The following is a 26215-nucleotide window of genomic DNA, read 5'->3' on the forward strand; positions in this document are numbered from 1 at the left end:
CTGCAGTGGAATGTGGTTGGGCAAGGAGTGTGATAGGGAGAGTTCACCATGTAACTGTCTTGCTACTGGGCTTGAGCCTTCTGTGATGTCTGTTAGAGTCACTGCAGTCAGATTCAGTCCTGGAGACTGCCGTTGTTAGGGCCGTCTAGCGAGCTGTGTACATTACCTGTCCCAGAATCCCAGCTGGGACATCCACTGTCTCCCAGCAGAGTGCAGAGTCTTAGAGTCACACAGTCATGCATCCCTGAATGTGGTCCTTAACCCACCCACAGTTACCCAACCTACAACCGCCCATTTATAAGTAACTCCACATTAATGCTATTTTCAAATACTCCCCATGTTCTTATCAACCCACTCCAAATTCTACCAATTCCCTTTTTTTTTGAGGAAGGTAAGCTTTGTATGCTTTATTCATCATAGGTACATCGAAACATATGGTGAAGTGTGTTGTTTACATCAATGACCAACACTGAGGATGTGTCCACAAGTGTCTCTGTGCTTCTGGCGCCAATATAGTATGCCCACAACCCAATTTGTACATCTTTGTAAAGTGGGAGGAACCTGGAGCACCTGCAGGAAACCCTTGTGGTCAATGTACAAACTCAGTGGGAATGAACTACAGTCACTGCCACCGAAAAGCCTTGCACCAAGCCAGTGAGCAGAGTATCACAGCTTGTCCAGTAAAGCATCTTCTCTTGCAGGCACCTGTATAAAATCCTGGACAGCTGCAAACAGTTGACGGTGTCTCAGGGCAGTGGTGAGGAAGAGGTGGCAGGAATGGTCACCATCTTGACGGAATTCTCACCGGATGATCCCGGATCGCTCTCCAGCAATGTGCAGGTAACCTTGTATTTGCACTTGTCACACTCCTCCTCTCTCGCCTCACCCCCCTTGCGCTGCTGATATAGGGGTGGCTGGATGGGTCAGTGAATGAGGTGTGTGTGTTTTACTTGTGGAGGTTTGCGGCAGAGCGTGGGTGACATTGGTCTGTTGTGAACTCGCTGTCTGCTGGCAGAGATTCCAGGAACTGAACAGCTCCTCGCCCTCTAGGGTGGTTTATGTAAAGAGCAAAGTGCTAGGTTCGTACAGGAGCTGGCCCTTCGGCCCACCACATCCAGGCTGACCCTTTCTTTGCCCGTCTACACTAAGCTCTCTTGCTTGCATTGGGTCCACGTACTTAGAATCTCTTTGGATTGTAGATAGTGGAAGTCACAGCAAGATAAAGTGCAGAAACGATCCCTTCGGCTCCTGAGTCTGTTAGTTGAAACTGGGCTCTGTGTGATGTTCCCCTACTCAGGTTTCCTACTCAGGCTTAAGGTCATCAAACTGACCCATGTTACTGGATTTGGCCCAAGGCTACAAGCACCACTGCTTTAAGGCTCTTTCGCCCAGTCTTGTGCCCTATGTAATTTCTAAACGCAAGATTCTGCAGATGTTGGAAATTCAAAGAAACACACACAAAATGCTGGAGGAACTCGGCAAGTCAGGCAGCATCTATAGAAATGAATGAACAATCCTGCCGAAGGGTCTCGGCCCGAAACATTGAATGTTTATTCATTTCTATAGATGCTCCTTGCCTTGCTGATTTCCTCAAAAATTTTGTGTGTGTTGCCCAAGGTGTCATTGTCTAGTACAGTGGGGGCCACTGCACAAGATCAAAATACGTTGCAGAAACTTGTAAAATTAGTCAGCTCTATGTTCTCAGAAGGTGGCTTTCATCATTCAGGATCCCCACCACCCAGTACATACCCTCTTCACACTGTTACTGTTGGGAAGGAGGTACAGAAGCCTGATGGCACATACTCAGTGATTCAGGAACAGCTTCTTCCCCGCTGCCATCCGATTCCTAAATGGATTTTGAACTCACTACTTTTAATTTCTACTTATTTTAACTTAACTATTAAATAGATGTATATGTACTTAATATCACCCATTGTTTCCCTCTATTTATTTAAGGTGTATTTTATTGTACTGCTGCTGTAAAGTTAACAAATTTCACGCCATATGCCGGTGATATTAAATCTGATCCTGAGGTGATTTCTTTTGTTTTTTCCAACTCAGACTGGTTCAAACCAGTTCAGCTAGATCAGCCAAACACTGGGCCCAGGTGACCAGATCACAGGCTGTGATTACACGCCTGCGACTTTACATAAAAAACAGCTTCTTTTCTCAAATTGGTCTCAGGTTTAGTAGATTATGAGCAGAAAACTTATTGTTTCCACATTCACTTGCTTTGATTAAGCTATCCCTGACCAAGAGCCAGTTCACAAAATAGCAGCTGCAAGGTCAGTCTGACAAAATGACTGCCTCCGATCCTGCAACCACTTGGCAACAACAAAGACTTCAGCTTTGTCTGTTTTAACTACATAGAAACATAGAAAATAGGTGCAGGAGTAGGCCATTTGGCCCTTTGAGCCTGCACTGCTATTCAGTATGATCATGGCTGATCATCCAACTCAGAACCCTGTACCAGCCATCCCTCCATACCCCCTGATCCCTTTAGCCACAAGGGCCATATCTAACTCCCTCTTAAATATAGCCAATGAACTAGCCTCAACTGTTTCCTGTGGCAGAGAATTCCACAGATTCACCACTCTCTGTGTGAAGAAGTTTTTCCTCATCTCGGTCCTAAAAGGCTTCCCCTTTATCCTCAAACTGTGACCTCTCGTTCTGGACTTCCCCAACATCGGGAACAATCTTCCTGCATCTAGCCTGTCCAATCCCTTTAGAATTTTATACGTTTCAATCAGATCCCCCCTCAATCTTCTAAATTCCAACGAGTATAAGCCTAGTCGATCCAGTCTTTCATCATATGAAAGTCCTGCCATCCCAGGAATCAATCTGGTGAACCTTCTTTGTACTCCCTCTATGGCAAGGATGTCGTTCCTCAGATTAGGGGACCAAATCTGCAACAATACTCCAGGTGTGGTCTCACCAAGGCCTTGTACAACTGCAGTAGTACCTCCCTGCTCCTGTACTCGAATCCTCTTGCTATGAATGCCAGCATACCATTCGCCTTTTTCACCGCCTGATGTACCTGCATGCCCACTTTCAATGACTAGTGTATAATGACACCCAGGTCTCGTTGCACCTCCCCTTTTCCTAATCGGCCACCATTCAGATAATAATCTGTTTTCCTGTTTTTCCCACCAAAGTGGATAACCTCACATTTATCCACATGAAATTGCATCTGCCATGAATTTGCCCACTCACCTAACCTATCCAAGTCACCCTGCATCCTCTTAGCATCCTCCTCACAGCTAACTCTGCCGTCCAGCTTCGTCTCATCCGCAGACTTGGAGATGCTGCATTTAATTCCCTCATCCAAGTCATTAATATATATTGTAAACAACTGGGGTCCCAGCACTGAGCCTTGCGGTACCCCACTAGTCACTGCCTGCCATTCTGAAAAGGTCCTGTTTATTCCCACTTTTTGCTTCCTGTCTGCCAACCAATTCTCTATCCACATCAATACCTTACCCCCAATACCGTGTGCTTTAAGTTTGCACACTAATCTCCTGTGTGGGACCTTGTCAAAAGTCTTCTGAAAATCCAAATATACCACATCCACTGGTTCTCCCCTATCCACTCTACTAGTTACATCCTCAAAAAATTGTATGAGATTCGTCAGACATGATTTTCCTTTCACAAATTCATGCTGACTTTGTCTGATGATTTCACCGCTTTCCAAATGTGCTGTTATCACATCTTTGATAACTGACTGTAGCATTTTCCCCACCACCGACGTTAGGCTAACCAGTCTATAATTCTCCGGTTTCTCTCTCCCTCCTTTTTTAAAAAGTGGGGTTACATTAGCTACCCTCCAGTCCTCAGGAACTAGTCCAGAATCTAAAGAGTTTTGAAAATTTATCACTAATGCATCCACTATTTCTTGGGCTACTTCCTTAAGCACTCTGGGATGCAGACCATCTGGCCCTGGGGATTTATCTGCCTTTAATCCCTTCAATTTACCTAACACCACTTCCCTACTAACATGTATTTCCCTCAGTTCCTCCATCTCACTGGACCCTCTGTCCCCTACTATTTCCGGAAGATTATTTATGTCCTCCTTAGTGAAGACAGAACCAAAGTAGTTATTCAATTGGTCTGCCATGTCCTTGCTCCCCATAATCAATTCACCTGTTTCTGTCTGTAGGGGACCTACATTTGTCTTAACCAATCTTTTTCTTTTCACGTATCTGTAAAAGCTTTTACAGTCAGTTTTTATGTTCCCTGCCAGTTTTCTCTCATAATCTTTTTTCCCCTTCCTAATTAAGCCCTTTGTCCTCATCTGCTGGACTCTGAATTTCTCCCAGTCCTCAGGTGAGCCACTTTTTCTGGCTAATTTGTATGCTTCTTCTTTGGAATTGATACTATCCCTAATTTCCCTTGTCAGCCACGGGTGCACTACCTTCCTTGATTTATTCTTTTGCCAAACTGGGATGAACAATTGTTGTAGTTCATCCATGCGATCTTTAAATGCTTGCCATTGCATATCCACCGTCAGCCCTTTAAGTGTCATTTGCCAGTCTCTTAGCTAATTCACGTCTCATACCTTCAAAGTTACCCTTCTTTAGTTCAGAACCTTTGTTTCTGAATTAACTAAGTCACTCTCCATCTTAATGAAGAATTCCACCATATTATGGTCACTCTTACCCAAGGGGCCTCTCACGACAAGATTGCTAATTAACCCTTCCTCATTGCTCAATACCCAGTCTAGAATAGCCTGCTCTCTAGTTGGTTCCTCGGCATGTTGGTTCAGAAAACCATCCCGCATACATTCCAAGAAATCCTCTTCCTCAGCACCTTTACTAATTTGGTTCACCCAATCTATATGTAGATTGAAGTCACCCATTATAACTGCTGTTCCTTTATTGCACACATTTCTAATTTCCTGTTTAACACCATCCCCAACCTCACTACTACTGTTAGGTGGCCTGTACACGACTCCCATCGGCGTTTTCTGCCCCTTAGTGTTATGCAGCTCTACCCATATCGATTCCACATCCTCCCGGCTAATGTCCTTCCTTTCTTCATTCCTATTTGTAGATTGCAGTTCCTTCTGGCCAACACTGTCTATAGAGGGAAATGGCCAGTCGATGTTTACGAAGGGTCTCAGCCTGAAAAGTTGACTGTTTATTCGCCTCCATGAATGCTGCCTGACTTGCTGAGTTCCTCCAGCACCTTGTCGGTTCACCTGTTGGATCTGATATCCCCTATAGAGCCATTCTCACTTTTACCATTCAGTTATACAATCCTGTGAGCTCCTTTGTTGGCATTGCTGATGTAGGTTTTCATGGTGCATGTCGGTATGGTTTCATCAGTACCTTACTGATGCAGATACGTAGTTAACGCGTGTTGACAGGGGATTTTACAAGCATAGAGTGCACCAGTCCTGTTAACACATGGGTAGCAGAATGGAAGGGGCTCGTATGCAGGCCAGTTCAGTTGCTCATCTTCCTGCAGAAGACGGCAGCAGATGTGGAAGCATTGAACATTACAGGCCCTTTGGTCCTTAATGTTCTACTGACCTTCTAACCTACTCCAATATCAGGAGGGCTATAGGAAGACATTAGATTGCTCTGTTGATATGAAGGAGAATCCTAAGGACTTTTATGGATATATTAAGAACGAAGGCATAGCCAGGGACAAAATTGGTCCTCTGCGTGGTGCCGAAAGAGATGGCGAGATCTTAAATCGAATTGTTTTGTACCTGTATTTATTCGGGAGATGGAAGAAGTCTATAAACGTGAGTTAATGCAGCAGCGAGATCATGGACCCTGTACAGATTATAGAGGAGGAGGTTTTTGCTATCTTGAGGCAAATTAGGGTGGATAAATCCCTAGGGCCTGACAGTTTGTTTCTTCAGACCCTGTGAAAGGCAAGTGCAGAAATTGCAGGGGCCATAGCAGAGATATTTAAATCGTCGTTAGCCACGGATGAGGTGCCAGAGGGTCGGAGGATAGCTAATGTTCTGTTGTTTAAGGGAGGTTCTAAGAGTAAGCCAGAAAATTATACATCAGTAGTGGGAAAGCTATTGGAAGGTATTGTGGGGGACTGAATCTATAGACAGGGACTGATTAGGTAGGGATAGTCAAGGTGGCTTTGTGCAAGGTAAGTCATGTCAAACCAATCTGTGAGCTTTCTGAGGAAGTTACTGGGAAAGCTGATGAAAACAAAGCAGTGAATATTGTAAATATGGATTTCAGCAAAGCCCTTGACAAGATCCCGCATGGGAGGTTGGCCAAGGTTTAGTTGCTCGGCATTCAAGATGAGTTAGTAAATTGGATTGGACATTGGCTTTTTTGGAAGAAGCCAAAGAGAGGTTATGGATGGTTGCCTCTCTAACTGGAGGCATGTGACTAGTGGTGTGCCTCAGTGTTCAGTGCTGGGTAAGTTGTTGTTTGTCATCCATATCAGTGATCTGGATGATAATGTGGTAAACTGGATCAGCAGATTTGTGGATGACACCAAGTTTGGAGGTGTGGTGCACAGCAAAGAAGATTTGATTTTGACCTCCTGGTGAAATGGGCAGATGGGATTTAATGCAGACTGTCAGGACCCTGTAATCTCATTAGGCAGAATTCACCTAGACTGTGAAGGGTTAAGTTTGCCATGTACGTTACGTGTTGCATTGTATGTTATTACATTTTGGGGGCAGGGTTTTTCTTGTGTATGCGACACCGGGGACAACAGGCCAACCAAATTCACAATCACGTGGTCGAAACACCGCTCAGGGACTGCGATAGGAGCCAATGGAGTCTTGGTGTGTTGATGCACCTTTGCGCGTGGGCACATCAAACAAACACTAGCCCAGTCCCTGACGTCCTTCTTAAGCCCATACCACACAAACTTTTCTTTCACCAGTTTCTGCGATACGCTCTGGCTCAGGTGAGAAAGCCTGTGGACCGCATTGAAAACGCACTGCCGCCAGCTCGCTGGCACACTCGGCCTGGGTTGCCCCATCGACGCATCAGACAGTAATGAAACACTGCTGTCACTGAAAGCAACGTTCACCAATTTCAACCCTGTGTCTGCCGAACGCAATGCCTGCACGCTCGGGTCCGAAACCTGGTCCACACCCAAATGGACAGCACCAGTGAAGGACCGGAAAAGGCAGTCAGCCACCAAGTTATGCTTCCCTACTACATGCTGAACGTCCGTGGTGAACTCTGAAATAAAAGAAAGATGGCACTGCTGTTGAGCAGGCCAAGGTTCAGAGACCTCAGTCATGGTGAATGTGAGGGACTTATGATCGACAAAAGTCATAAATGGACGGCTCTCTAGGAGAAAGTTAAAATGTTACACTGCCAAGTACAGGCTGAGAAGCTCACCGTTGAACGTGCAGTACTTGCGCTCACAGGGGCGAAGCTGACGGCTAAAAAGGGCGAGAGGCTGCCAAAAGCTGTTGACCCAACTGCTCACGCACCGCGCCAACCGCGCAATCCGACACATCCGTGGTAAGAGTGATCAGCTCGTCTGAGAGGCGGTGCACCAGCAGCATTGCATTAGACAATGCTTGATTAGAGTCTGAGAACACCTTGGACCTTTCCTCCATTCAGTCCATGACTTGCTTGGCCGCTTTGCCCTTAAGGGCCTCGTAGAGAGCGCGCATGAAACGAGCCGCTTCGTGGACAGCGTTTCTGTGGAGTGTCTTGAGCCTGCCCGTTTGGACCTGGACTGTCCAGCGGAAGTGGTACAGCCCCCATTGAGGGGCTGGCCTCCCACCTCCAGAGCTCCTGACATTGATTGTTCTTCCTCCCTGGCACCTGCCAGTGAAAAGGATTAGGTTTGGCTGAGTTTTGTGGGGCTCCTGCTCATTTGATTTTGTCTGCTAGGGTGAATTCTGCCGGGGGGGTTATGGGTGGAGCGTGTGTAGGGCCTCCTTAATTTCATTAGGCAGAATTCACCCAGACTGTTGAGGGTTAAGTTTGCCGTGTACGTTATGTGTTACATTCTACATTATTACGTTTTGGGGATGGGTTTTTCTCTTGTGTACAACGCCATTTGTTAGCAAGTAGAATAAGGTGTAAGAAGTAATTACACTTGTGTCGATTTTTGCCAACACTCCCTCAAGACAAATGTGAGGTGTTGCACTCTGGGAGGACCAACCAGGGTAGGACTTGCATAGTGAGCAGTAGGGCATAGGGGAGTGCAGTAGAACAAAGGGATCTGGGAGTACAAATCCCTAATTCATTGAAAGTGACGTTACAAGTAGATAGGGTCATAAAGAAAGTGGCCTTCATGAATCAGTGTATTGAGAGCAGGAATTGACATGTTATGTTGAAATTCTATAAGATGCTGGTGAATCTTAATTTGGAGTATTATGTGCAATTTTGGTCACCGACCTACAGGAAAGGTGTAAATAAGATTGAAAGAGTGCAAAGAAAATTTACAAGCATGTTGCTGGGACTTGAGGACCTGAGTTATATGGAAAGATTGAACAGATTAGGACTTTATTCCATCGAATGTAGAAGATTGAGGGAGATTTGATAAGGTATACAAAATTATGAGGGATATACGTAGGTAGTGAAAATGCAAGCAGGCTTTTTCTGCTGAGGTTGGGTGAGACTAGAACTAGAGGTCATGGGTTAAGCGTGAAAGGTGAAATGTTTAAGGGGAACATGAGAAGAGAGCTTCACTAAGAATGTGAGAGTGTGGAATGAGCTGCCAGCACAAATTGTGGGGTAGATTTCAACATTTAAGAGAAATATGAATAGGTAAATGGGGGGGGGGGGGTATGGAGGTGTGTGGTCCGGGTGCAGATTGATGGGACTTGGCAGATTAATACTTTGGCTGGGCTGAAGAGCCTATTTCTGTGATTAGTGTTCTATGACTCTATCATATCAATATAACCCTTTCCTATCTAAGTCTTAAATGTCTACCCACTTCTCCCCTCACCAGCCAGCCTCCTTCCTTTCCCCCTGCCTTCTTATTCTGAGTTCTACCCCTATCCTTTCCATTCCAGATGAAAGTCCATAGATGCTGTATGACTTGCTGAGTTCCTCCAGCAGTTTGTGTGTGTTGCTTAAGATTTCCAGGATCTGCAGAATTTCATGTCTTGGTACAATTCCCACTGTTGTCAGTACGAAGTTTGTATGATCTCCCTGTGATCGCGTAGGTTTCCTCCATGTCCTCTGATTTCCTCGCACATTCCAGAGATGCACAGATTAGTAGGGTCGTTGGTCACATGGGGGTAATGGGCTGTGCGGGTCAGAAGGGCCTGTTACCAGCTGTATCTCTAAACCAGGGATTCCCAACCTGGGGTTCATGGACTCCTCGGTTAATGATAAGGGTCATGGCATAAAAAAAGGTAGGAAATCCCTTCTCTAAATAAAAATTATTAATGTCCTGAATGTATCTGCCTCCACCACCAACCCCTGGCAGTGCATTCCATCCACCTGCCATTCTGTGTTAGAAAATAATCTCTGACATCCCTCCCCTCTACTTTCCTCCACTCACCTTAAAGGTTCAGGTTTAATTATCACCCAACCATAAATGAATACAGCCAAACGAAAAAGACCATGAATGGCACGGCCTGAAGGTGATGGTGCGTGGGACATTGTCCTGGTCTAGCTTGGTCTTCCACTGAGTGAACTTCAGAGGCACTGAAACAAGCCCGTTTTGTATTGGACATCGATGCTCTGGGGAAAAAGGTGCTGGCTGTCCATTCAATCAATGCCTCTTATAGTCTGATACACAAAGAAACTGCTTCCCATGTTAAATGGAGACTTCATTAAAGAGCTACAGCTCTGGCAGTTGCATCTGTACAGTGCGATTACACAGTAGGTCTCAGGCTGCTTTACTGAAATTGTGACAATGCACAATTTTCAAAGCAGCAGCTCGGTCTCAGCTTACCAACCCTAAGCCGTTCATCTTTGGAATTCAAGGGTACAGTGCAGAGTTGGCCCTCACAGCCCTTCGAGCCCTGCTGCCCCAGCAATCCCGACTTAACCCTAACCTAATCACTGGACAGTTTACTTTGGACTGTGGGAGGAAACTAGAGCACCTGGGGAAAAACCCACGCATTCCACAGGGAGGACGTAAAGAGATTCCTTACGAAGGATGCTAGAATTGAACTCTGAACTCTGACACCATGAGCTGTAATGATGTCATGCTAACCACTGGTGAATATGAGAGGAAACTGGAGCACCCAGAAAGCCCACTTGGTCATGGGGAGAAGATGCAAACTTTACAGACAGTGGTGGGAATTGAACCCAGGGTGCTAGTAGTGCCTTAATAGTGTTACACTAGCCACTAAAGGTGAATTGGGAAAGTAACCTAAGGCAGGGGTCCCCAACCTTTTTTGCACTGTGGACCGGTTTCATATTGACAGTATTCTTGCGGACCGGGGGGCGGGGGGGGGGGGTAGGGTTGCCAACGGACAAGAGTAGCAATCAAATACGTTGTTTACACTCAGACACTACAATGACCATGAAGCCTTGCACGGGCACCAGTGCGCATGCGTGTACGTGCCAATTTTTTCTATACATCTTGTTTTTGGCGATTCTGTTTGGGGGGAGGGGTTAATCACGACTGGAATATAGGTGATAAGTGGCTAATACACTCAATTTCGTTTCTAAGAGACTTTATCTAACGAATTTAATATTAAACACACAGCGCATATTTTCCTCACATGAATATAGCGGTAAGTCAATTATCAGGGGAGCTTGAAGTAAGTGTGGAATGAGCTTCCAGTAGAAGTGGTAGAGGCAGGTTCGATATTATCATTTAAAGAAAAATTGGATAGGTATATGGACAAGAATGTAATGGAGGGTCATGGGCTGAGTGCACGTCGGTCGGGGGCGAGGTGAGAGTAACGTTCAGCATGGACTAGAAGGGCTGAGATGGCCTGTTTCCATGCTGTAATTGTTATATGGTTATATAAGTAAGTCAACAGCATCATAACATTTTAAGTAACGTTTGGATATTAAACACACAGCACATATTTTCCCCGTATGAACATATAAAATCATTGCAACATACCAATATCGCTGAATCAGTGGGAGCCCTGGGCTTGTTTCCCTGCAACAAGATGGTCCTATCGAGGGGTGATGGGAGACAGCGATACTCGATGGGGGTTCCTTATGTCCAGTCTATTCCGCAATTTAGTTTTCGTTGCATTCATTGCAGAAAACTCTGCTTTGCAGCGATATGATGTTGGAAATGGAAGCAACGTTTTCAGTGCTTTCGTGGCTATCTCAGGATATTTCGCCTTGACTTTGATCCAGAATGCCTGCAGAGATGTTATCTCAACCATACTTTCCAGCCCGCCGTCATTTGCAAGCTCGAGGAGTTGATCCTCTCCCCGCGCTGACATGGATGACGCGCGGGTAATGACCTCGCATGCGTAATAGCTCAACAGTGCGTGACAGGGAATGAGGAAAGGTGCAGCTGACTCCCATCGCCAAATCATATCGTTTCCTCATGGCCCAGTAGCGCATGCTTTACGACCTGGTACCGGTCCGTGGCCCAGTGGTTGGAGACCGCTGACCTAAGGGACTTGTCAGTAGATAGCAGTGTCAGATGTTCAACAGCTGGTCTGTAAGCAGGAACTTATCCCAGTTAGAGGGATACAATTGGTGGGTGACAATGGAGGTCATGGATAATGTTAAATTGAAGAATAGGACAGACAGTGGTAAGGCAGAGGGAAGATTTCAGGCCCTGGCTGTGAAAGACTGAATGAATGTGAATGTGAGAGTGTGTGTGTGTAGTGTTGGCGCGTGGCCAAGTGGTTAAGGCGTTCGTCTAGTGATTTGAAGGTCGCTAGTTCGAGCTTTGGCTGAGGCATCATGTGTGTCCTTGAGCAAGGCATTTAACCACCCATTGCTCTGCGACGACACCGGTGCCAAGCTGTATGGGTCCTAATGCCCTGCCCTTGGACAACATCGGTGGTGTGGAGAGGGGAGACTTGCAGCATGAGTAACTGCTGGTCTTCCATACAACCTTACCCAGGAGATCTTCCAAGACGCAAATCCATGGTCTCATGAGACTAACGGATGCCTATTTATTTATTTTTGTTGAAGGCTGCAAGGGCTAGTGCCCATGATGAAGCTGACTGATTTTACAACTTTTTGTAGCTTATTTCAATCCTGTGCAGAGTACCCATATCAGATGGTCATGCATCCAGTTAGAATGCTCTCCATGGTACATCTGTAGAAATTTGCGTGCATCTTAGGTGACATACCAAATCTCTTCAAACTCTTAATGAAATATAGGCGCCGCCATCCACGTGTTGGGCCCAGGACAGATCCTCAGAGATGTTGACACCCAAGAATGTGAAATTGCTCACCCTTCCCACTTTTGATCCCTTGATTAAGTTGAAACGCTCAGGAGAAAGTTGATTTACAGCTGGTGCTGTAAAACGCTATACTAACCTTTACACAACCATGTAAACCTTCACCCACACATCAGGGGCAACCTAAGGCAGTCCAGTGGTCGATTAACCCACAAGCTGTGTGTTGAGGATGTGGGAAGAAATCAGAGCACCTGGGAGAAACCACAGAGTGTGGCAAACTCCATACAGACCTGAGATCATCCCCAGGGTGCTGGAGCCTTTTGGTGACAGCTCTACCCACTGTGTAGGGGGCACAGTAGCATAGAGGTTAGTGTGATGATATTACAGCTTGGGTCATCAGAGATCGGAGTTCAATTCCAGCGCTGTTTGTAAGGGGGTTTGAATGTCCTCTCTGAGAACTGTGTGTGTTTTCTCTGCGTTCCAGTTTTCTTCCACAGTCCAAAGATGTATTAGTGGATTAATTGGTCATTGTAAGTTGTCCTGTGATTAGGATAGTGATAAATAGTTGGGTGGTATGGCTCGTTAGGCCAGAAGAGCCTGTTCCTTAGATAGATAGATAAATGGAGGAAAGTGGTAGGATGGAAAAAGAGGTTGTGCATAGGAAGAGTCTGAACACAGATTCAAGATCGTTTAATGTCATTTCAGTACACAAATGTAAATAATTGTTACTCCAGATCCGATGCAGCACAAAAAAAAACCTCAAAGTGATAGTTAGGAACTTAAGAATAAAAAAACACAATAAATATGTAAGATAGCTTATATACATAGGTTGATTATATGTCCATAAATTTATGCTAGGCTCAGTAATGTCTGTACCCAAGGTGACTCTGACAGGAAGTGATAAAATAGTGTGGTGGGACGTGGGTTAGTGGTTAAGGCATTGGACTAGCGACCTGAAGGTTGTGAGTTCGAGCCCCAGCCGAGGGAACGTGTTGTGTCCTTGAGCAAGGCACTTAATCACACATTGCTCTGCGACGACACTGGTGCCAAACTGTATGGGTCCTAATGCCCTTCCCTTGGACAACATTGGTGTCGTGGAGAGGGGAGACTTGCAGCATGGGCAACTGCTGGTCTTTCATACAACCTTGCCTAGGCCTGCGCCCTGGAGAGTGAAGACTTTCCAGGCGCAGATCCACGGTCTCGCAAGACTAACAGATGCCTTCATCTTTATCTTAGGGTGGTGGGACGTGGGTTAGTGGGAGGAGGTGTTGATCAACCTTACTGCTTGGGGAAAGTAACTGTTTCTGAGTCTGGTGATCCTGGCGTGGATGCTATGTAGCCTCCTCCCTAATGGGAGTGGGACAAGCAGTCCATGAACAGGGCGGGATCCTTCATGATGTTACTGGCCCTTTTCCAACACTGTGCTGCGTGTATGTCCCTGTTACAGTTAGGCTGGTACTGATGGTGCATTGGGCAGCTTTGGCTACAGATTGTTTGGTCTTCCTGTTCATCACAGTGCAGTTTCCATACCATGCAGTGATTCAGCACTTAGGATGCTCCCTCCTGTGCACCTACCTGTAGTTTCGCTCTCTTCAGCCTCAGAAAGTAACAGTTGATGAGCTTATCTGATTGTGTAGTCTATGTTTGGGACCAGGAGAGGTTGTGCAAGATGTACACTCCCAGGAGTTTGAAACTGCCTGCAGTTTCCACTGCTGTGCTGCTAATGTAAGGAGTGGTGTGAGTTCTCCTGAAGTCGATAACCAGCTCCGTTGTCTTGTTATCATTGAGGAAGGGGGCAAGGGTTTATAAAGTTAGGACTAAGGGAGCAAATTAGAATGTTAAATGTAATCCATCTGATAATTGTCTCCTTGTCCCATCCCAACCAGGCTGCCCTGCAAGCTGCACACAATTCCGGAGTGGATGTCAGGAATGTTCTGGATTTCTACAGGCAGTGGAAGGAGATGGGCTGAAGTAGAGACGGCGAACTTCGGGACTCACGACCTCGGGAGAACGTCTTCAGACAAAATCAAAAACCACGCATACACAGCAAAGGTGCCTGAGGGAAGCTCGCTGGAACTGCTGTGGCGTTCACCGTCACCCGCTGCCCGATCTACGCGGCACGAAAATCGAGCGGAGACCGCGCACCCGTGAGGGGAAACAAACTTTAAAAAAAAAAAAGAAATTCATGATGCGAAGGGTGGAGTAGTAAAGGCTGGATACCTCTGCCCCCTTGTTTTAAACACAGAGCCCTGCAGAGAAACAGTGGAGGGAGAATGGGGCCCCTCTGCCCTGCTGACATGGTGCTGCCATCTCCCATCCTGGGCTCGTGAAGTGGGAACCTTTCAGCGATTTCTCCAACATCCTAGCCTGCCAGCCCATAAGGGTACTGCGCTAAGTAGACTGAGCCCCTTTTGTTTCCGGTGCTCTTCCCCAACCCCGCCCCGCTCTCCACTCCCTCCACAACCAGGGGTGTCTCTCCACGTCCCAACCATTTGTGGTCAGTGGGTTAATTGATCACTGCGCTGCTGTAGGTTGTCCCTCATGTTTGGGTTGCACTTGTCGGCTGGACCCCTTCCCCTCGTCCTGAAACCCCTCTTGCAATGCTGCTCACTGAGGGTCAACTTCAGCCACTTCCTGGGGGAGTTCAGGGGTGGGGAGGTGATGGTGGGTCGAGAGTGCTGGGCTGAGTGTAAGGGTAAGGGGAGGATTTTAGAGGGAAGAGAAATGTGATTGAGGTGGGGGTCCATTCGCCTTTCTGTTGCCTCTGCCTTTGACAGTATTCCCCCTGCCATCCTGAGGAACAACCCAGCTCTAGTACCACTCTTGGCCCAAGAACTTCCTTGAGGCTTCCTGCAGCCCAGAGCCCTGTGAAAGTTCCTCCAGAACCTGTCCCTGCCACCTCCTCCCAGGCAGAGACGAGGTATCTCAGCTTCTCTCTGAAAGAGGAGGAGGCAGGGTTGAGTTCTGCAGGGAACTCATCCCTGCCTCCAATCTCACTAGTCTGATTACTGAACTGAGAAAGACAATATCACACCCTGGGACTCCTCCCCTCCAGCATCCAACCCCATTCAGTTCCTCCTTCCCAGCTGTTCAGTGAAGGGAGTCTCATTTGATTGGCGTTGCTGTGATCTGGGCCAATTGTTCTGCACTTTTAAGATTCAGGTTCCCTGAAGCAAACTCAACCTCAAAAAGGGCCACCATTTGCTGATGGGAGATGCACCAAACCTACCTTCCCTCACCCTGTACTCAGGAGTGTTAGACACCCTTTCACACTCTGTGTTCAGAGAATACTTGCCTAGCCCGTCACCTCTACTGGGGCAGAGGTGACTGACAACAGCTCACCAGAGTCCCCTGTCTTGGGCCAGTCTTTCGAATTGTCCTGGGCCAGTCTTTCGAATTGTCCCTAGCTCATCTTGATTAAGATCCTTCCTCTCCCAGGGATGAGGAGCTTCTGTTGGCATTTCTGTGGCTCTGGGTTTTTTATGGGATGGGGTTGCTAGCCCCATGCATAACCTTCCTCCTTTCACAGCTTGGGGCTATCCATGGCAGGGTTGGTCCAGAGAGTGGGGCCAGTAGAAACCTCAGAACTGGGCTCTGTAAATCTCAGGCTGAGTGAGGAGAGTTTTTAGATGGGGTTCAGGGAGAGGAGGAGGGTAGATTGCTGGGAAGAGGGGGCCTCTGGTATTACTCCTACCTGGTTTGTGTTTCTTTGTGCTCTGTTGTTTGGTGTTGCCTGCTGTCGTGATGTGGAGTGTGGCTGATGTTTGGGAGCTTACTGTGAGAGTTTGGTGTCAGGGCGCTGGCAGCTTGAAGTGGTGCTGGGCTGAGGGTGGGCACCGGTTCAGGAGGTACCCACTCCCCAGACTGCCCTGCTTTCACTGTCTTATGAAGCGTCATTTCTCTTGTGAAAACAAAAGATGATCCAAAACTGTTTCTCAAGCGTAAGTTTAAAAAGAAATTTCAAGAATCCTTTCAATTCCAGTTTAAAAAAAAAGGCAATAAAGTCTTGAAATTATTGTGGGAAAGGAACACGTGACTCCTGTGTGGTTTGTTTGTGAGGATGTGTACATCCTGTTGCCCTGTGGCCAGATTATAGGTTTCCCCAATGTCTTGTAAAGCGTTGGTTTTACATCCTTACTTTTATTCTACTCCTGAAATTCAATTTGCCTTCTTGGCCACTGACTCAACCTGCAAATTAACCTTCCAAGCATCCTGCATGAGGGCTCACAAGTCTCCTTCACCTCTGATTTCTAAATTTGCTCACTATTTAGTCTGTCTTTATTTATTCTACCAATGTCATGACCATACACTTCCTGACACTGTATTCCACCTGCTGCTTCTTTGCCTATTCTCCTAATCTGTCCAAGTCCTGCAGACTCCCTACTTCCTTAACACTGTCTGCCTCTCCACCTGCTTTTAGATCATCTGTAAACTCCATACTGTATCTCTGAATAAAATAAAAATTAAAAATAATATGAGACGGGAGCTGGGGTCCTAACACTTGAGTGCGGGACACTGCTGAGTGCAAGATGTCTGCTAGATCTACATTTGCAACAGTGTGATTTCACTGGAGCAGCGGATAATGCTGATGATGCTCACTTCTCCATTAAATGTGTTAGTCTATCAGACTGATGAAATTATGTTAATCTGCCTTGGCCCTTCATATTTATCAAGTCTCAATTTAGCAACAAAGCAATGATAATTCCTGATAATGAAATGAAGGACCAGGCAGGAAATAATATCATAAAATAACTTTCTGTTAATGGGATTGTTGACAGGCATCTAGAGCCATCTGTCTGTGCGCCTGTAAGATTGTGTGACTCAGGATGGCAAACGTGGCACCATACCAGAACTTCATGGAGAAAGTAAGAGTCTCTTGCCTGACAGGGTGTTCCTGACCACCTATGCCTCGCCCGTGAGGTGGCTGAGTGTTGCAGGGAATAAACTTGCCAGTTTGGGCACAGCCTTGGGGAGCAGCTTAACTGTTTATCCTTGCCGATCAAGATAGACATTTCCCAAGGAGCAATGTCACAGACCTTCTATATAGGAATCATAAACAGATTGAATTCCTGCCACACTGTACAGTTGCTGGAAATGCACAACAGAACACACACATGCACTCGCATGCAAGCACAGCCCCCTATAAGATAGAAGTTTGTACTTTCTCCTGTGACAGTGTAGGTTTCCTCCAGGTGCTCTGGTTTCCTCCCACAGTCCAAAGAGGGTACCAGTTAGTAGCTTAGTCACTCTGTTGTCCTGTGATGAGGTTAGGCCTAAACTGGGGATGGCTTGTTGACTGGAGGGGCCTGTTCTGTACTGTATCTCTAAATAAATAAACCAAACAAAGTACTGGGGGATATCTGCAAGTCAGGCACCATCTATGGAAATTAATAAACAGTCAACATTTAAGGCACCGAGATTGGAGAGGAAGGGAGAATATGGTGCAAGGGGTAGGAATACCGTGGGGCAGGGTCTAAGTGAGAAGAAGCTGGGAGGTGACAGGTGGAAGAGGTCAAAGGCTGTGAAAAGAATCTGATAGGAGAGGGAAGAGGGCTGTGGGAGGAGTAGGAGGGGTGCCAGACAGAATTGATGGACAGGTGAGGAGGAGAAGAGAGGGTTGTACTCCAACTATATAAAGCATTGGTCAAGCCTCAGCTGGACCTCTGCATGCAGGGTATGGTGGTGCTGGAGAGGGTGCAGAGATGTTCCCTCGGATGGAATGTTTCACGTGGTGGGAAACTGCAGAAACTGGGTGGGTTCTCCTTGGACTGTAGGAGGTTCAGAGGGGTTGAGACTGGTGTGTATAAAATTGCAAGGCACAGATTGGGCAGACTACAGCAAACCTAAGCACATTGCGGTAAATAAGAACACAGCATTTAGGTTTAGGGTGAGGAGAAAGATTCAGATGGTATCTGAGGGGTGACTGTTTTCACCCAGAGAGTGGTGAGCACCTAGAATACACAAACAGGTGGAAGCAGGGTAGATAACATCTAAGAAGTGTCAGAAAGAGGCCTTGGATCTCCCTGGCACAAAACGTTATGGCCAAGTGCTGGGGGTTGGCATTACATGGGTGTGAACGTGCTAGGCGATTTGCCTGGCTCCATTATCAGGGCAGAACCTGGAGCTAACTCCATTACCAAGTGGTCCTTGATGTGGGGCCAAGGACTAAATGCACATATACCACCATGATCTGTGATGTTGTTCATCTCATCAGAGATTTTGCGGTGAAATTTCAACATTTGATGTGAGAGGTGGAAGGCATAGCGTTTTTGCATCAACAGCTCTTCTGGCACCCATCCATACCACAAGAAAGCAACAGTCACCATTAAGGATCTCCTCCATCCAGGATATGACCTCCTCTTGCTACTAACATCAGGCAAGAGGTACAAGACATACAACTCCTATGCCACCAGGTTCAGGAGGTTATTACCTTTCAACCATCAGGTTCCTGAACTGGTGGGGATAACTTCACTCACCTCAACGGTGAACTGACTTCACAACCTATGGACTCTTTCAATGATTCTACAACACGTGTTCTCGGTATTTATTTATTTGCACAATTTGTCATCTTTTGTACATTAGTTGCTTGTCAGTCTTGTTTATGTGTAATATTTTGTAAATTATTTTCTTTTCCTGTAGATGCCATCAAGAAAATGAACCTATGTACATTTTCTATGTACAAAGTACTGTACTTTGTTAATAAGTTTACTTTGACCCCATCACACCCTGTTAAACCCCACATACTTACACCAGACTGCCCATCTATGATCATTTGTAATGTTGACTCATTCTGCTATCAAGATGGGGTTGAAGTTTCTGAGGAAGACAGAGTGTCTCTAGATTGGCATTGATTTCTTCCTAACCCATTGAAGCACTGGTTCTCATTATGTGTGTGAGTCACTCCTATCTTTAGAACAGAGATGAGGCGGGATGCCTTTAGCCAGAGGGTGGTGAATCTGTAGAATTGATCTCTATGAACGGCTGTGAAGACCAAGTCATTGGGTATATTTAAAGCAGAGGTTGATAGGTTCTGGATTAGTAAGGGTATCAAAGGTTTCATGGGAAAAGCAGGAGAATAGGCATGAAAGGGAAAATGAACCAGCCATGATGGATGGGCAGAATGGCCTACTTGTGCTCCTATGTCTTAAGGTCTTTGCCAATGTGTTGGTCTCTCTCCAGTATCTGAGGGAGTGGTGCATGGCATCTAGGTCTGTGAGACCAGAGGTTCCGATTCCTCTTTCCTGTGCCTTTGACCCTTTAAGAACAGTCAGAAATGCCAGTGCGATCACTCCCTAGCGTCTCCACGCCCGTGATTTTGAGTTTAGCTGGCGGCACGTTAGTGTGGCAAACACTTTACAGCACCAGCGACGTGGGTTAAGTTCCACCGCTATCTGTAGGAGTTTGAACGTTCTACCTGTGACTGCGTAGGTTTCCTCCAGGTGCTCTGGTTTCCTCCCAGATTCCAAATATGTACAGGTTAGTATGTTAATTGGGTGGCGTCGCCTGTGCTGAATTTCAAAATAAATAAGTATAATTAGCAAACAAATGCGTATCCTTCAATCAACACTTCTAACGTTACCTAGTTCTATCATATGACAATTCGTGGGAGCTTTCTGTGTATAAATTAAGTACTGTTTCCCGTCATGAGTTAAGTTGATTTGAAAGGCGCTACCGAAATGAAAGATCTTCAACGAGAGCTCAGGCATACTTTATCAGGCTGCAAATTAAGATTAAGATAAGATTACCCCTTTGTCCTTAATTTTAAATTGTGTTTTTATTACTTAAAGGGAGAGCGCGGTGCCCCCGCGGAACTTTGAAATATCGAATTAGTTTAAGAAGAATGCAACCATGATAAGATTCATCCATTTCCCTTCACCAGTAACCCGACGACATATCAGTGTCACTACATACTTCAGAGATACCGATTGCTTAGAAGTTCGGATGCAGTTACCACCAATACATTGTTTCCAGTCCGCACTTAGTCTTTATACCCTCGTTCACCATGTTTGTTGGGGGTGGGGGTAGGGGTGGGGAATGAAGTGAGAAGCTGTGAAGAGATTGGTGGAAGAGTAAAAGATTGAAGAAGAAATAATCTGATAGCAGAGAAAAGTGAACTACAGGAGAAGGGGAAGGAGGAGGGGAAGCAGAGGGAGTAATAGGCAGGCCAGGAGAAGAGATCCAACTGTACAAAATATTGTTCTGATGCCTGATAACCTGCGAGGATTCGGATCACCGACCTTATTAATCTTGGCACTGTCATTCGCGTGCCTGGCATAGCCACATGGGCCGAATAGCCTGTTTCTATACTCTTCCGACTCTCTGAACGTTTCATCCCATGGTATCTAATTCTAACTTGCTGCAGAACACAACCCCAGGGCAGTGGAATGATTGTTTGGAGATAGTCGACCGGGTCTCGCCCCGAAACGTCGACCGCACCTCTTCCTAGAGATGCTGCCTGGCCTGCTGCGTTCACCAGCAACTTTTATGTGTATCGCCCCATTTAGACAACTGGAAACGTTGACATCCACTTATCTGAACATCTGGAACTAAACAAAACCCAAAGTTTCTATAATGGCAGGCAATCAATCTTGATTTTAAACATCGGGCTCTCCAGTAGACGCGGGCGACTGCGTGACGTCAATCCCGAGGAAATGGTTTTGCTTTGGAAATGACCCAAAAGTCGGGAATGGCAGAAAGTGCTTCTCTCCTGCGAGGTCCACATCCCCCGAACTAAGGAAAATTGGGACGGGATGGAAGTTTCTGCGTTCTACCAGCGTCAATGGGTTCAAAGGGACTCAGTCGCCGAATACAAACCTCGCCTTCCTCAATTCAGAGAGGCATTGAGGTTGAGTTCTCCACCCGTTTTCCATTCACTTTTCTGTTTGTACGCGACTGATCTCATCACCTTCTCCTCTTTCCACGTTTTACGTGTCGTGCCCCACGTTGAAGCTTATGAGCGAAGGGTGGCGCGGATGTGACGGCATCGAGCCCTCTTCGCCAATAGTGGGCAGCTGCCTACTAACACCACGTTAAAGTTATCTGGCCTGTTGTTCCCAGCGTTGTTTCATTCCTGTTCGATGAAGGGAGGCACATTGGCTGTTTAACAGCCTTCTGACACACTCCTGGAATTTACTGAGGTTTCAGCCTATGGTGCACAACCTCATAAGTACTTCCTTTAAAACCCTTGGGTCCATTCTATTGGCTTCTAGTGACCTGTCCACGGTGAGTCTTTCTAATATTTTATCCCTCGTGATTGTTTTTTTTTAAAAGTTCTTCCAGATTATAGGAAGGTTGTGGAAGCTTTAGAGAGGGTACAGGGGAGCTTTGCCAGGATGCTGGCTAGATTAGAGAACATATCCAATTGGGAAAAATTGAGCGATCTAGGGGTTTTTCCTCTTTGGAGTGAGAGATGATGAGAGGTGACTTAATAGATATGTACAAGGTGAAAAGAAGCAGCTAGTGAACAGCTAGAGACATTTTCCCCCCAGGGTGGAAATGGCTAATGGGAGTGGCATAATTTTAAGGCGATTGGTGAAAAGTATTGAGGGGAGACGTCACGGGTAAGTTATTTACACAGAATGTTGGGTGCATGGAACTCCCTGCCGGGGGCGCTGGTAGAGGCAGATACATTAAGGCATTCAAAGAATTCTTAGATAGACACATGGATGATAGAAACATGGAGGGCTATGTGGGAGGCGAGAATTAGTTTGATTTTAGAGTAGATTATAAGGTTGGTACCACACATATTCTATATGCTGCACTTAGGTTCATGGGCCTCAGTGCGTAGAATCAGGAGGTAAGAATTGATGGGAATAACACGAATAAGGTTAGCGTCAGAATTTAGAAGATGAGGGGGGATCTTATTGAAACATATAAAATCCTAAAGGGATTGGACAGGCTAGATGCAGGAAGATTGTTCCCGATGTTGGGGAAGTCCAGAACGAGAGGTCACAGTTTGAGGATAAAGGAGAAGCCTTTTAGGACCGAGATGAGGAAAAATTTCTTCACACAGAGAGTGGTTAATCTGTGGAATTCTCTGCCACAGGAAACAGTTGAGGCCAGTTCATTGACTATATTTAAGAGGGAGTTAGATATGGCCCTTGTGGCTAAAGGGATCGGGGGTATGGAGAGAAGGCTGGTACAGGGTTCTGAGTTGGATGATCAGCCATGATCATACTGAATGGCGGTGCAGCCACGAAGGGCCGAATGGCCTACTCCTGCACCTATTTTCTATGTTTCTATGTCAGCGGCATCGAGTGTTTGATGTAGGCGCAACTCGATAGGCTGAAGGGCCTGTCTCTGTGCTCTAGAACTGTGTGACGTAAGCACTCTCTTTATACTTCTTTCGGACAGAATGTCTTAAGTGGGGGTATCTATTTGTTAAACATATTTTTTGCCCTTTCACTGCGGTACCTCACGGGGAACCTCTTTAGTTCGACATGTAACATAAAGCTGTACCCACTATGTTGTGCCTAGTCAATTAAATCCTATTTAACTAACGGAACTAATCCCTGCTACCGACAAAGTGTCTATAACTCTTCATTCTCTACACAATCATTGAACATTACAGCCCTTTGGCCCACGATGTTGTGCCGACCATTTAACATACTCCAAGACTTAACCCTTCCTTCCCACAAAGCCCTCCGTTTTGCTATCATCCAGGTACTTATTTAAGGGTTTCTTAAATGTGCCTAATGTATCTGCCTCTACCACCAACCCGGGCAGGGCGTCCCACCACTCTCTGCGCAAAGAAGTTACCTCTGAAATTCTCTCCTATCACCCTGAAATTATGCCCACTTGATTTGGCAATTTCTATCCTGGGGAAAAAAGCTTCTGCGTACCCATTCGATCTATGCCTCTTATCATCTTGGACACCTCTATCATGAAACCTACCCAGTCACGGGGAGAACATGCAAACTGCACGCAGCGGAAGCGATGATCGAACGCGGGTCTCCTGCGTTGTGAAGCAGCGGCTCTACGCGCTGCGCCGGCGTGCCTCGCCGATCCTTGACAGTCGATGAATGTCCTCAACGGGGTGTGTTTGCGGATCATCCTCCCAGAAGTAGGGGGTGACCTGTCCCGCTCAACAAATATAAACCAGCTCCTGATAAACACAATCGGGAAATCGGGATCAACCTCTCCGGTGGCAAGCACCTTTCTTCGGGGATAGGGGGCATAAATGTCCGAGAGAGCTGAGTAAACCGGCGGGGAATGGAAGGGTGAACCGTGGGATATAGTAGAGGTCCAGTGAGGTGCACCATAGGCCAGAACCACTTGCTTCTCTGGCCCGCGAAATGCACCGTGCGTTCCTCGGATAGCTGAGTTTCGAGGAGGGTGAGGTCAGGGGGAGGGGGAAAAACTTGTGATCAGTTCCTCTGCACCACACTGGTGCTGGTTCCGGGCAACGTGTCGCCTCTTCTCTCCTGCGCGCCGGAGACCGGTTGAGCTTCCATCTGGTTCAGGGGGATGGCTACCTGGCTATCCCCGTTCGGGTCCGCGCTGCGGGCGGCGGCCGTGCTCAGCCATGGGTGGCCGGCGGAGCACATCCTCCGCAGCAGGGTCTTCAGAGACTTCCGGAAGTGCTTGGTCACTAGGCAGTAGATGATGGGGTTCAGGCAGCTGTTGGTGTTGGCCAGCAAGATGCTCAGGGGGTGGATGTACATGTGGGCGATGTAGTAGGACGCATCCCACGGCGCCATGTCCAGCTTCACCAGAACCCCCCAGAAGGTTATGGTGTGGTTCGGGAGCCAGCACAGGAAGAAAACCAGGATCAGCGTCGTGACGGACTTGGTGACTTTGGAATGTCTTCTGGGGTTGTTACTCCGCAGATTATGTCGCCGCAGGAAGTTCAGGATCAACAAGTAGCAGACGGAGATGATAACCAGGGGACACAGGAAGGCCACAGTGACCTTCAGGATATGGTAAAGCGCCAAAGAGTATTCCCCGTCCGGGAACCTTTGGATGCACAGATGCTCGCCGTTGAAGTCCACAGTCCGGGAGTAAATGGTAGGGGGTAGACTGGCGAGGGCGGCCGCCGCCCACAGACCCAGGCTTACCCACTTCAGAGTGCGCCTTCGCTGCGGCTTCCTGCCGGCTCTGACGGTCTGCGACACCCAGCAGCAACGGCTGACACTCATGGCGGCCAGAAAGAAGGCGCTGGCGTACATGTTGAGGGAGGTGAAGAAGAGGGCGATCTTGCACATGCTGTCGCCGAAGGGCCACTGGTGGTGGAGGGCCAGTTCGGCCGCCCACAGGGGCAGCACTAGTACGAACTGGAAGTCGGTCAGCGCCAGGCTGAAGACGAAGACATGGATGGAGGGCTGGGAGCGTCCGCTGCCTCCCCGCACCAAGTACATGACTAGGACGTTTCCCAGGAGCCCGATGGCGCACAGCACCGAGTACAAAAGCACTGTCACTATCCGCAAAGCGGCGTCAACCGGCCCGGCGGGTCTCAGGTGGGTCAGGTCGTAAAGGAATGTGTTGTTCAATTCTTCCAAGTAGCTGCTGTTCCAGACGTGCTCCAGATCCCAGTCGTCCATCATCTAGCGCGTTATGGTGCTATGTCTTCAGCGGGACCCACGGGCAGACGCTGCGACGGTCTGACTCTCATGATACGGGTCCAGCGCCTGTTCGGCCTCTCAGCTGGATGTACGGAAGCGCAGGGAATCCTCCCCGGAGCTCCGGGCTCAATATTTATCCCACAGTCACCAGAGCAAAACAATCGCACCGGCCAGTGTCACATTGTCGTTCGCACGGTTTCCAATACTGTAGTAATGACGCCTCTTTATCCTTTGTCGTAAATACCGCGGCGTCTTGTAAACAACGCTTAATCCTCTACTGGATGTGCGTCCTCGGATCCGAGTCCCTTATCAGGAGTGGTTTGGAAAATCTTCCCGTTAATTACTGACATCATTTCGCTCGCGTTGGATTCCCGAGGAGAATTTCAAGGAATGTCACACAAACTATTCCCCAGGTACAGCATTCTGCGCCATAAAGCGGCTCGGCATTCACTTAATTCTCTCTCTCTCTCTCCACATTGACTTACTCACCGGGAGTCCGCTCACTGGTCGAAATAGTGCTGGGAGTTCGGAATCCCGTTTCTCCTGTCATTGCCTTTTGAGAACTGTGTTCAGGGTGTGCAGTAGGTTAGCATCAGAGTGACCGGGCTACAGTGTATCTGTGAGTTTCTCCTGCTCTTGCTGCACCGATCACGACGTTAAAGGTTCAGTGTGTGCCCACCCTGGGGGTCGAGTCCCTGTCAACGGTGCTGAAGTCACGAGGGTGCCCAAGTATTGTATTCTCACCGCCCTCCCAAACCGAGAGCTCTCCAGGGTACTGACGTCCGCTGGCTGAGCGATGGGGAAGTTTAATTGCTCGGCCTTACCTAGTTGGCTGGTTACAACTGGCGGAGTACACGCGAGATTCCAGGGCTGAACCCGACTCCATCACCGGCTTTGCTGCGCGGCTGAAACCGCCTCGCTAATTTCGCCAAGGAAATAGGCGACTGAAGGCGAATCCTGGTCTGGCGACTAAGATAGCATTAATTCAGGAAACAATATTATCTTGAACGCTTACCGTTTCGTAGAAAAAAAAATCATGATAAAAACACCGACCCCTCAGGCGTGTCAGACAGGTGGGAGAAGATGGGCGAGAGGGGTCTGAGTGATTTACGGATTAACAGCCCCAGCGTGGCCGAGGCAAGAACAATTTGTTAACGGAAACGCCGACAAAACCCATGGAGCTATCGGAATGAGTGGCATGTGACAATGAGACATCTCAGATGTAAGGGTCACATATTCTCTAAATGGAGCCCAAATATTAGAGATGGACTTAAGAAACGAGCCGAAATTAGTAACAGTGACTTCAGTCACATCAGAAAGCTACAATGTGAGCATAGATTATTTGTGTTACAGTGAGGTGTGTGTATTCTATCGGAGTGGTAATATGGGAAATGTTAACTTTTCATTAATAAGGCAA

General features: G+C 47.2%; 2 protein-coding genes across 3 annotated transcripts in view; one reads left to right on the plus strand and one right to left on the minus strand.

The window, feature by feature from the left end:
- smg5 (SMG5 nonsense mediated mRNA decay factor) overlaps positions 1-16267 on the plus strand; it is an 83577-nt gene extending 67310 nt beyond the window's left edge. Inside the window, exons 21-23 of one of the 2 annotated variants that reach the window (XR_011889762.1) lie at positions 702-840; positions 5050-5286; positions 14125-14205. Coding sequence is in view for 1 of the 2 variants with exons in the window: in XM_072283619.1 (XP_072139720.1) it covers positions 702-840; positions 14125-14208 (223 nt within the window). In the remaining variant the exon portion in view is untranslated. Of the gene's footprint in view, positions 1-701; positions 841-5049; positions 5287-14124 lie in introns of both variants that reach the window. The other variant, XM_072283619.1, reaches the window with a different exon arrangement.
- Positions 16268-23604: 7337 nt separating this feature from the next.
- LOC140207355 (relaxin-3 receptor 1-like) lies at positions 23605-24780 on the minus strand. The gene has a single exon (XM_072275909.1). The coding sequence runs from the start codon at positions 24778-24780 to the stop codon at positions 23605-23607; it is 1176 nt and encodes a 391-aa protein (XP_072132010.1).
- Positions 24781-26215: the final 1435 nt, after the last annotated feature.

This window comes from Mobula birostris, chromosome 2, assembly GCF_030028105.1.
Source record: "Mobula birostris isolate sMobBir1 chromosome 2, sMobBir1.hap1, whole genome shotgun sequence".
Lineage (NCBI taxonomy): Eukaryota > Metazoa > Chordata > Chondrichthyes > Myliobatiformes > Myliobatidae > Mobula > Mobula birostris.

Coding starts and splice junctions, on each gene's coding strand:
- LOC140207355 (XM_072275909.1), bottom strand. CDS start 24,780: ATGATGGACGACTGGGATCTGGAGCACGTCTGGAACAGCAGCTACTTG.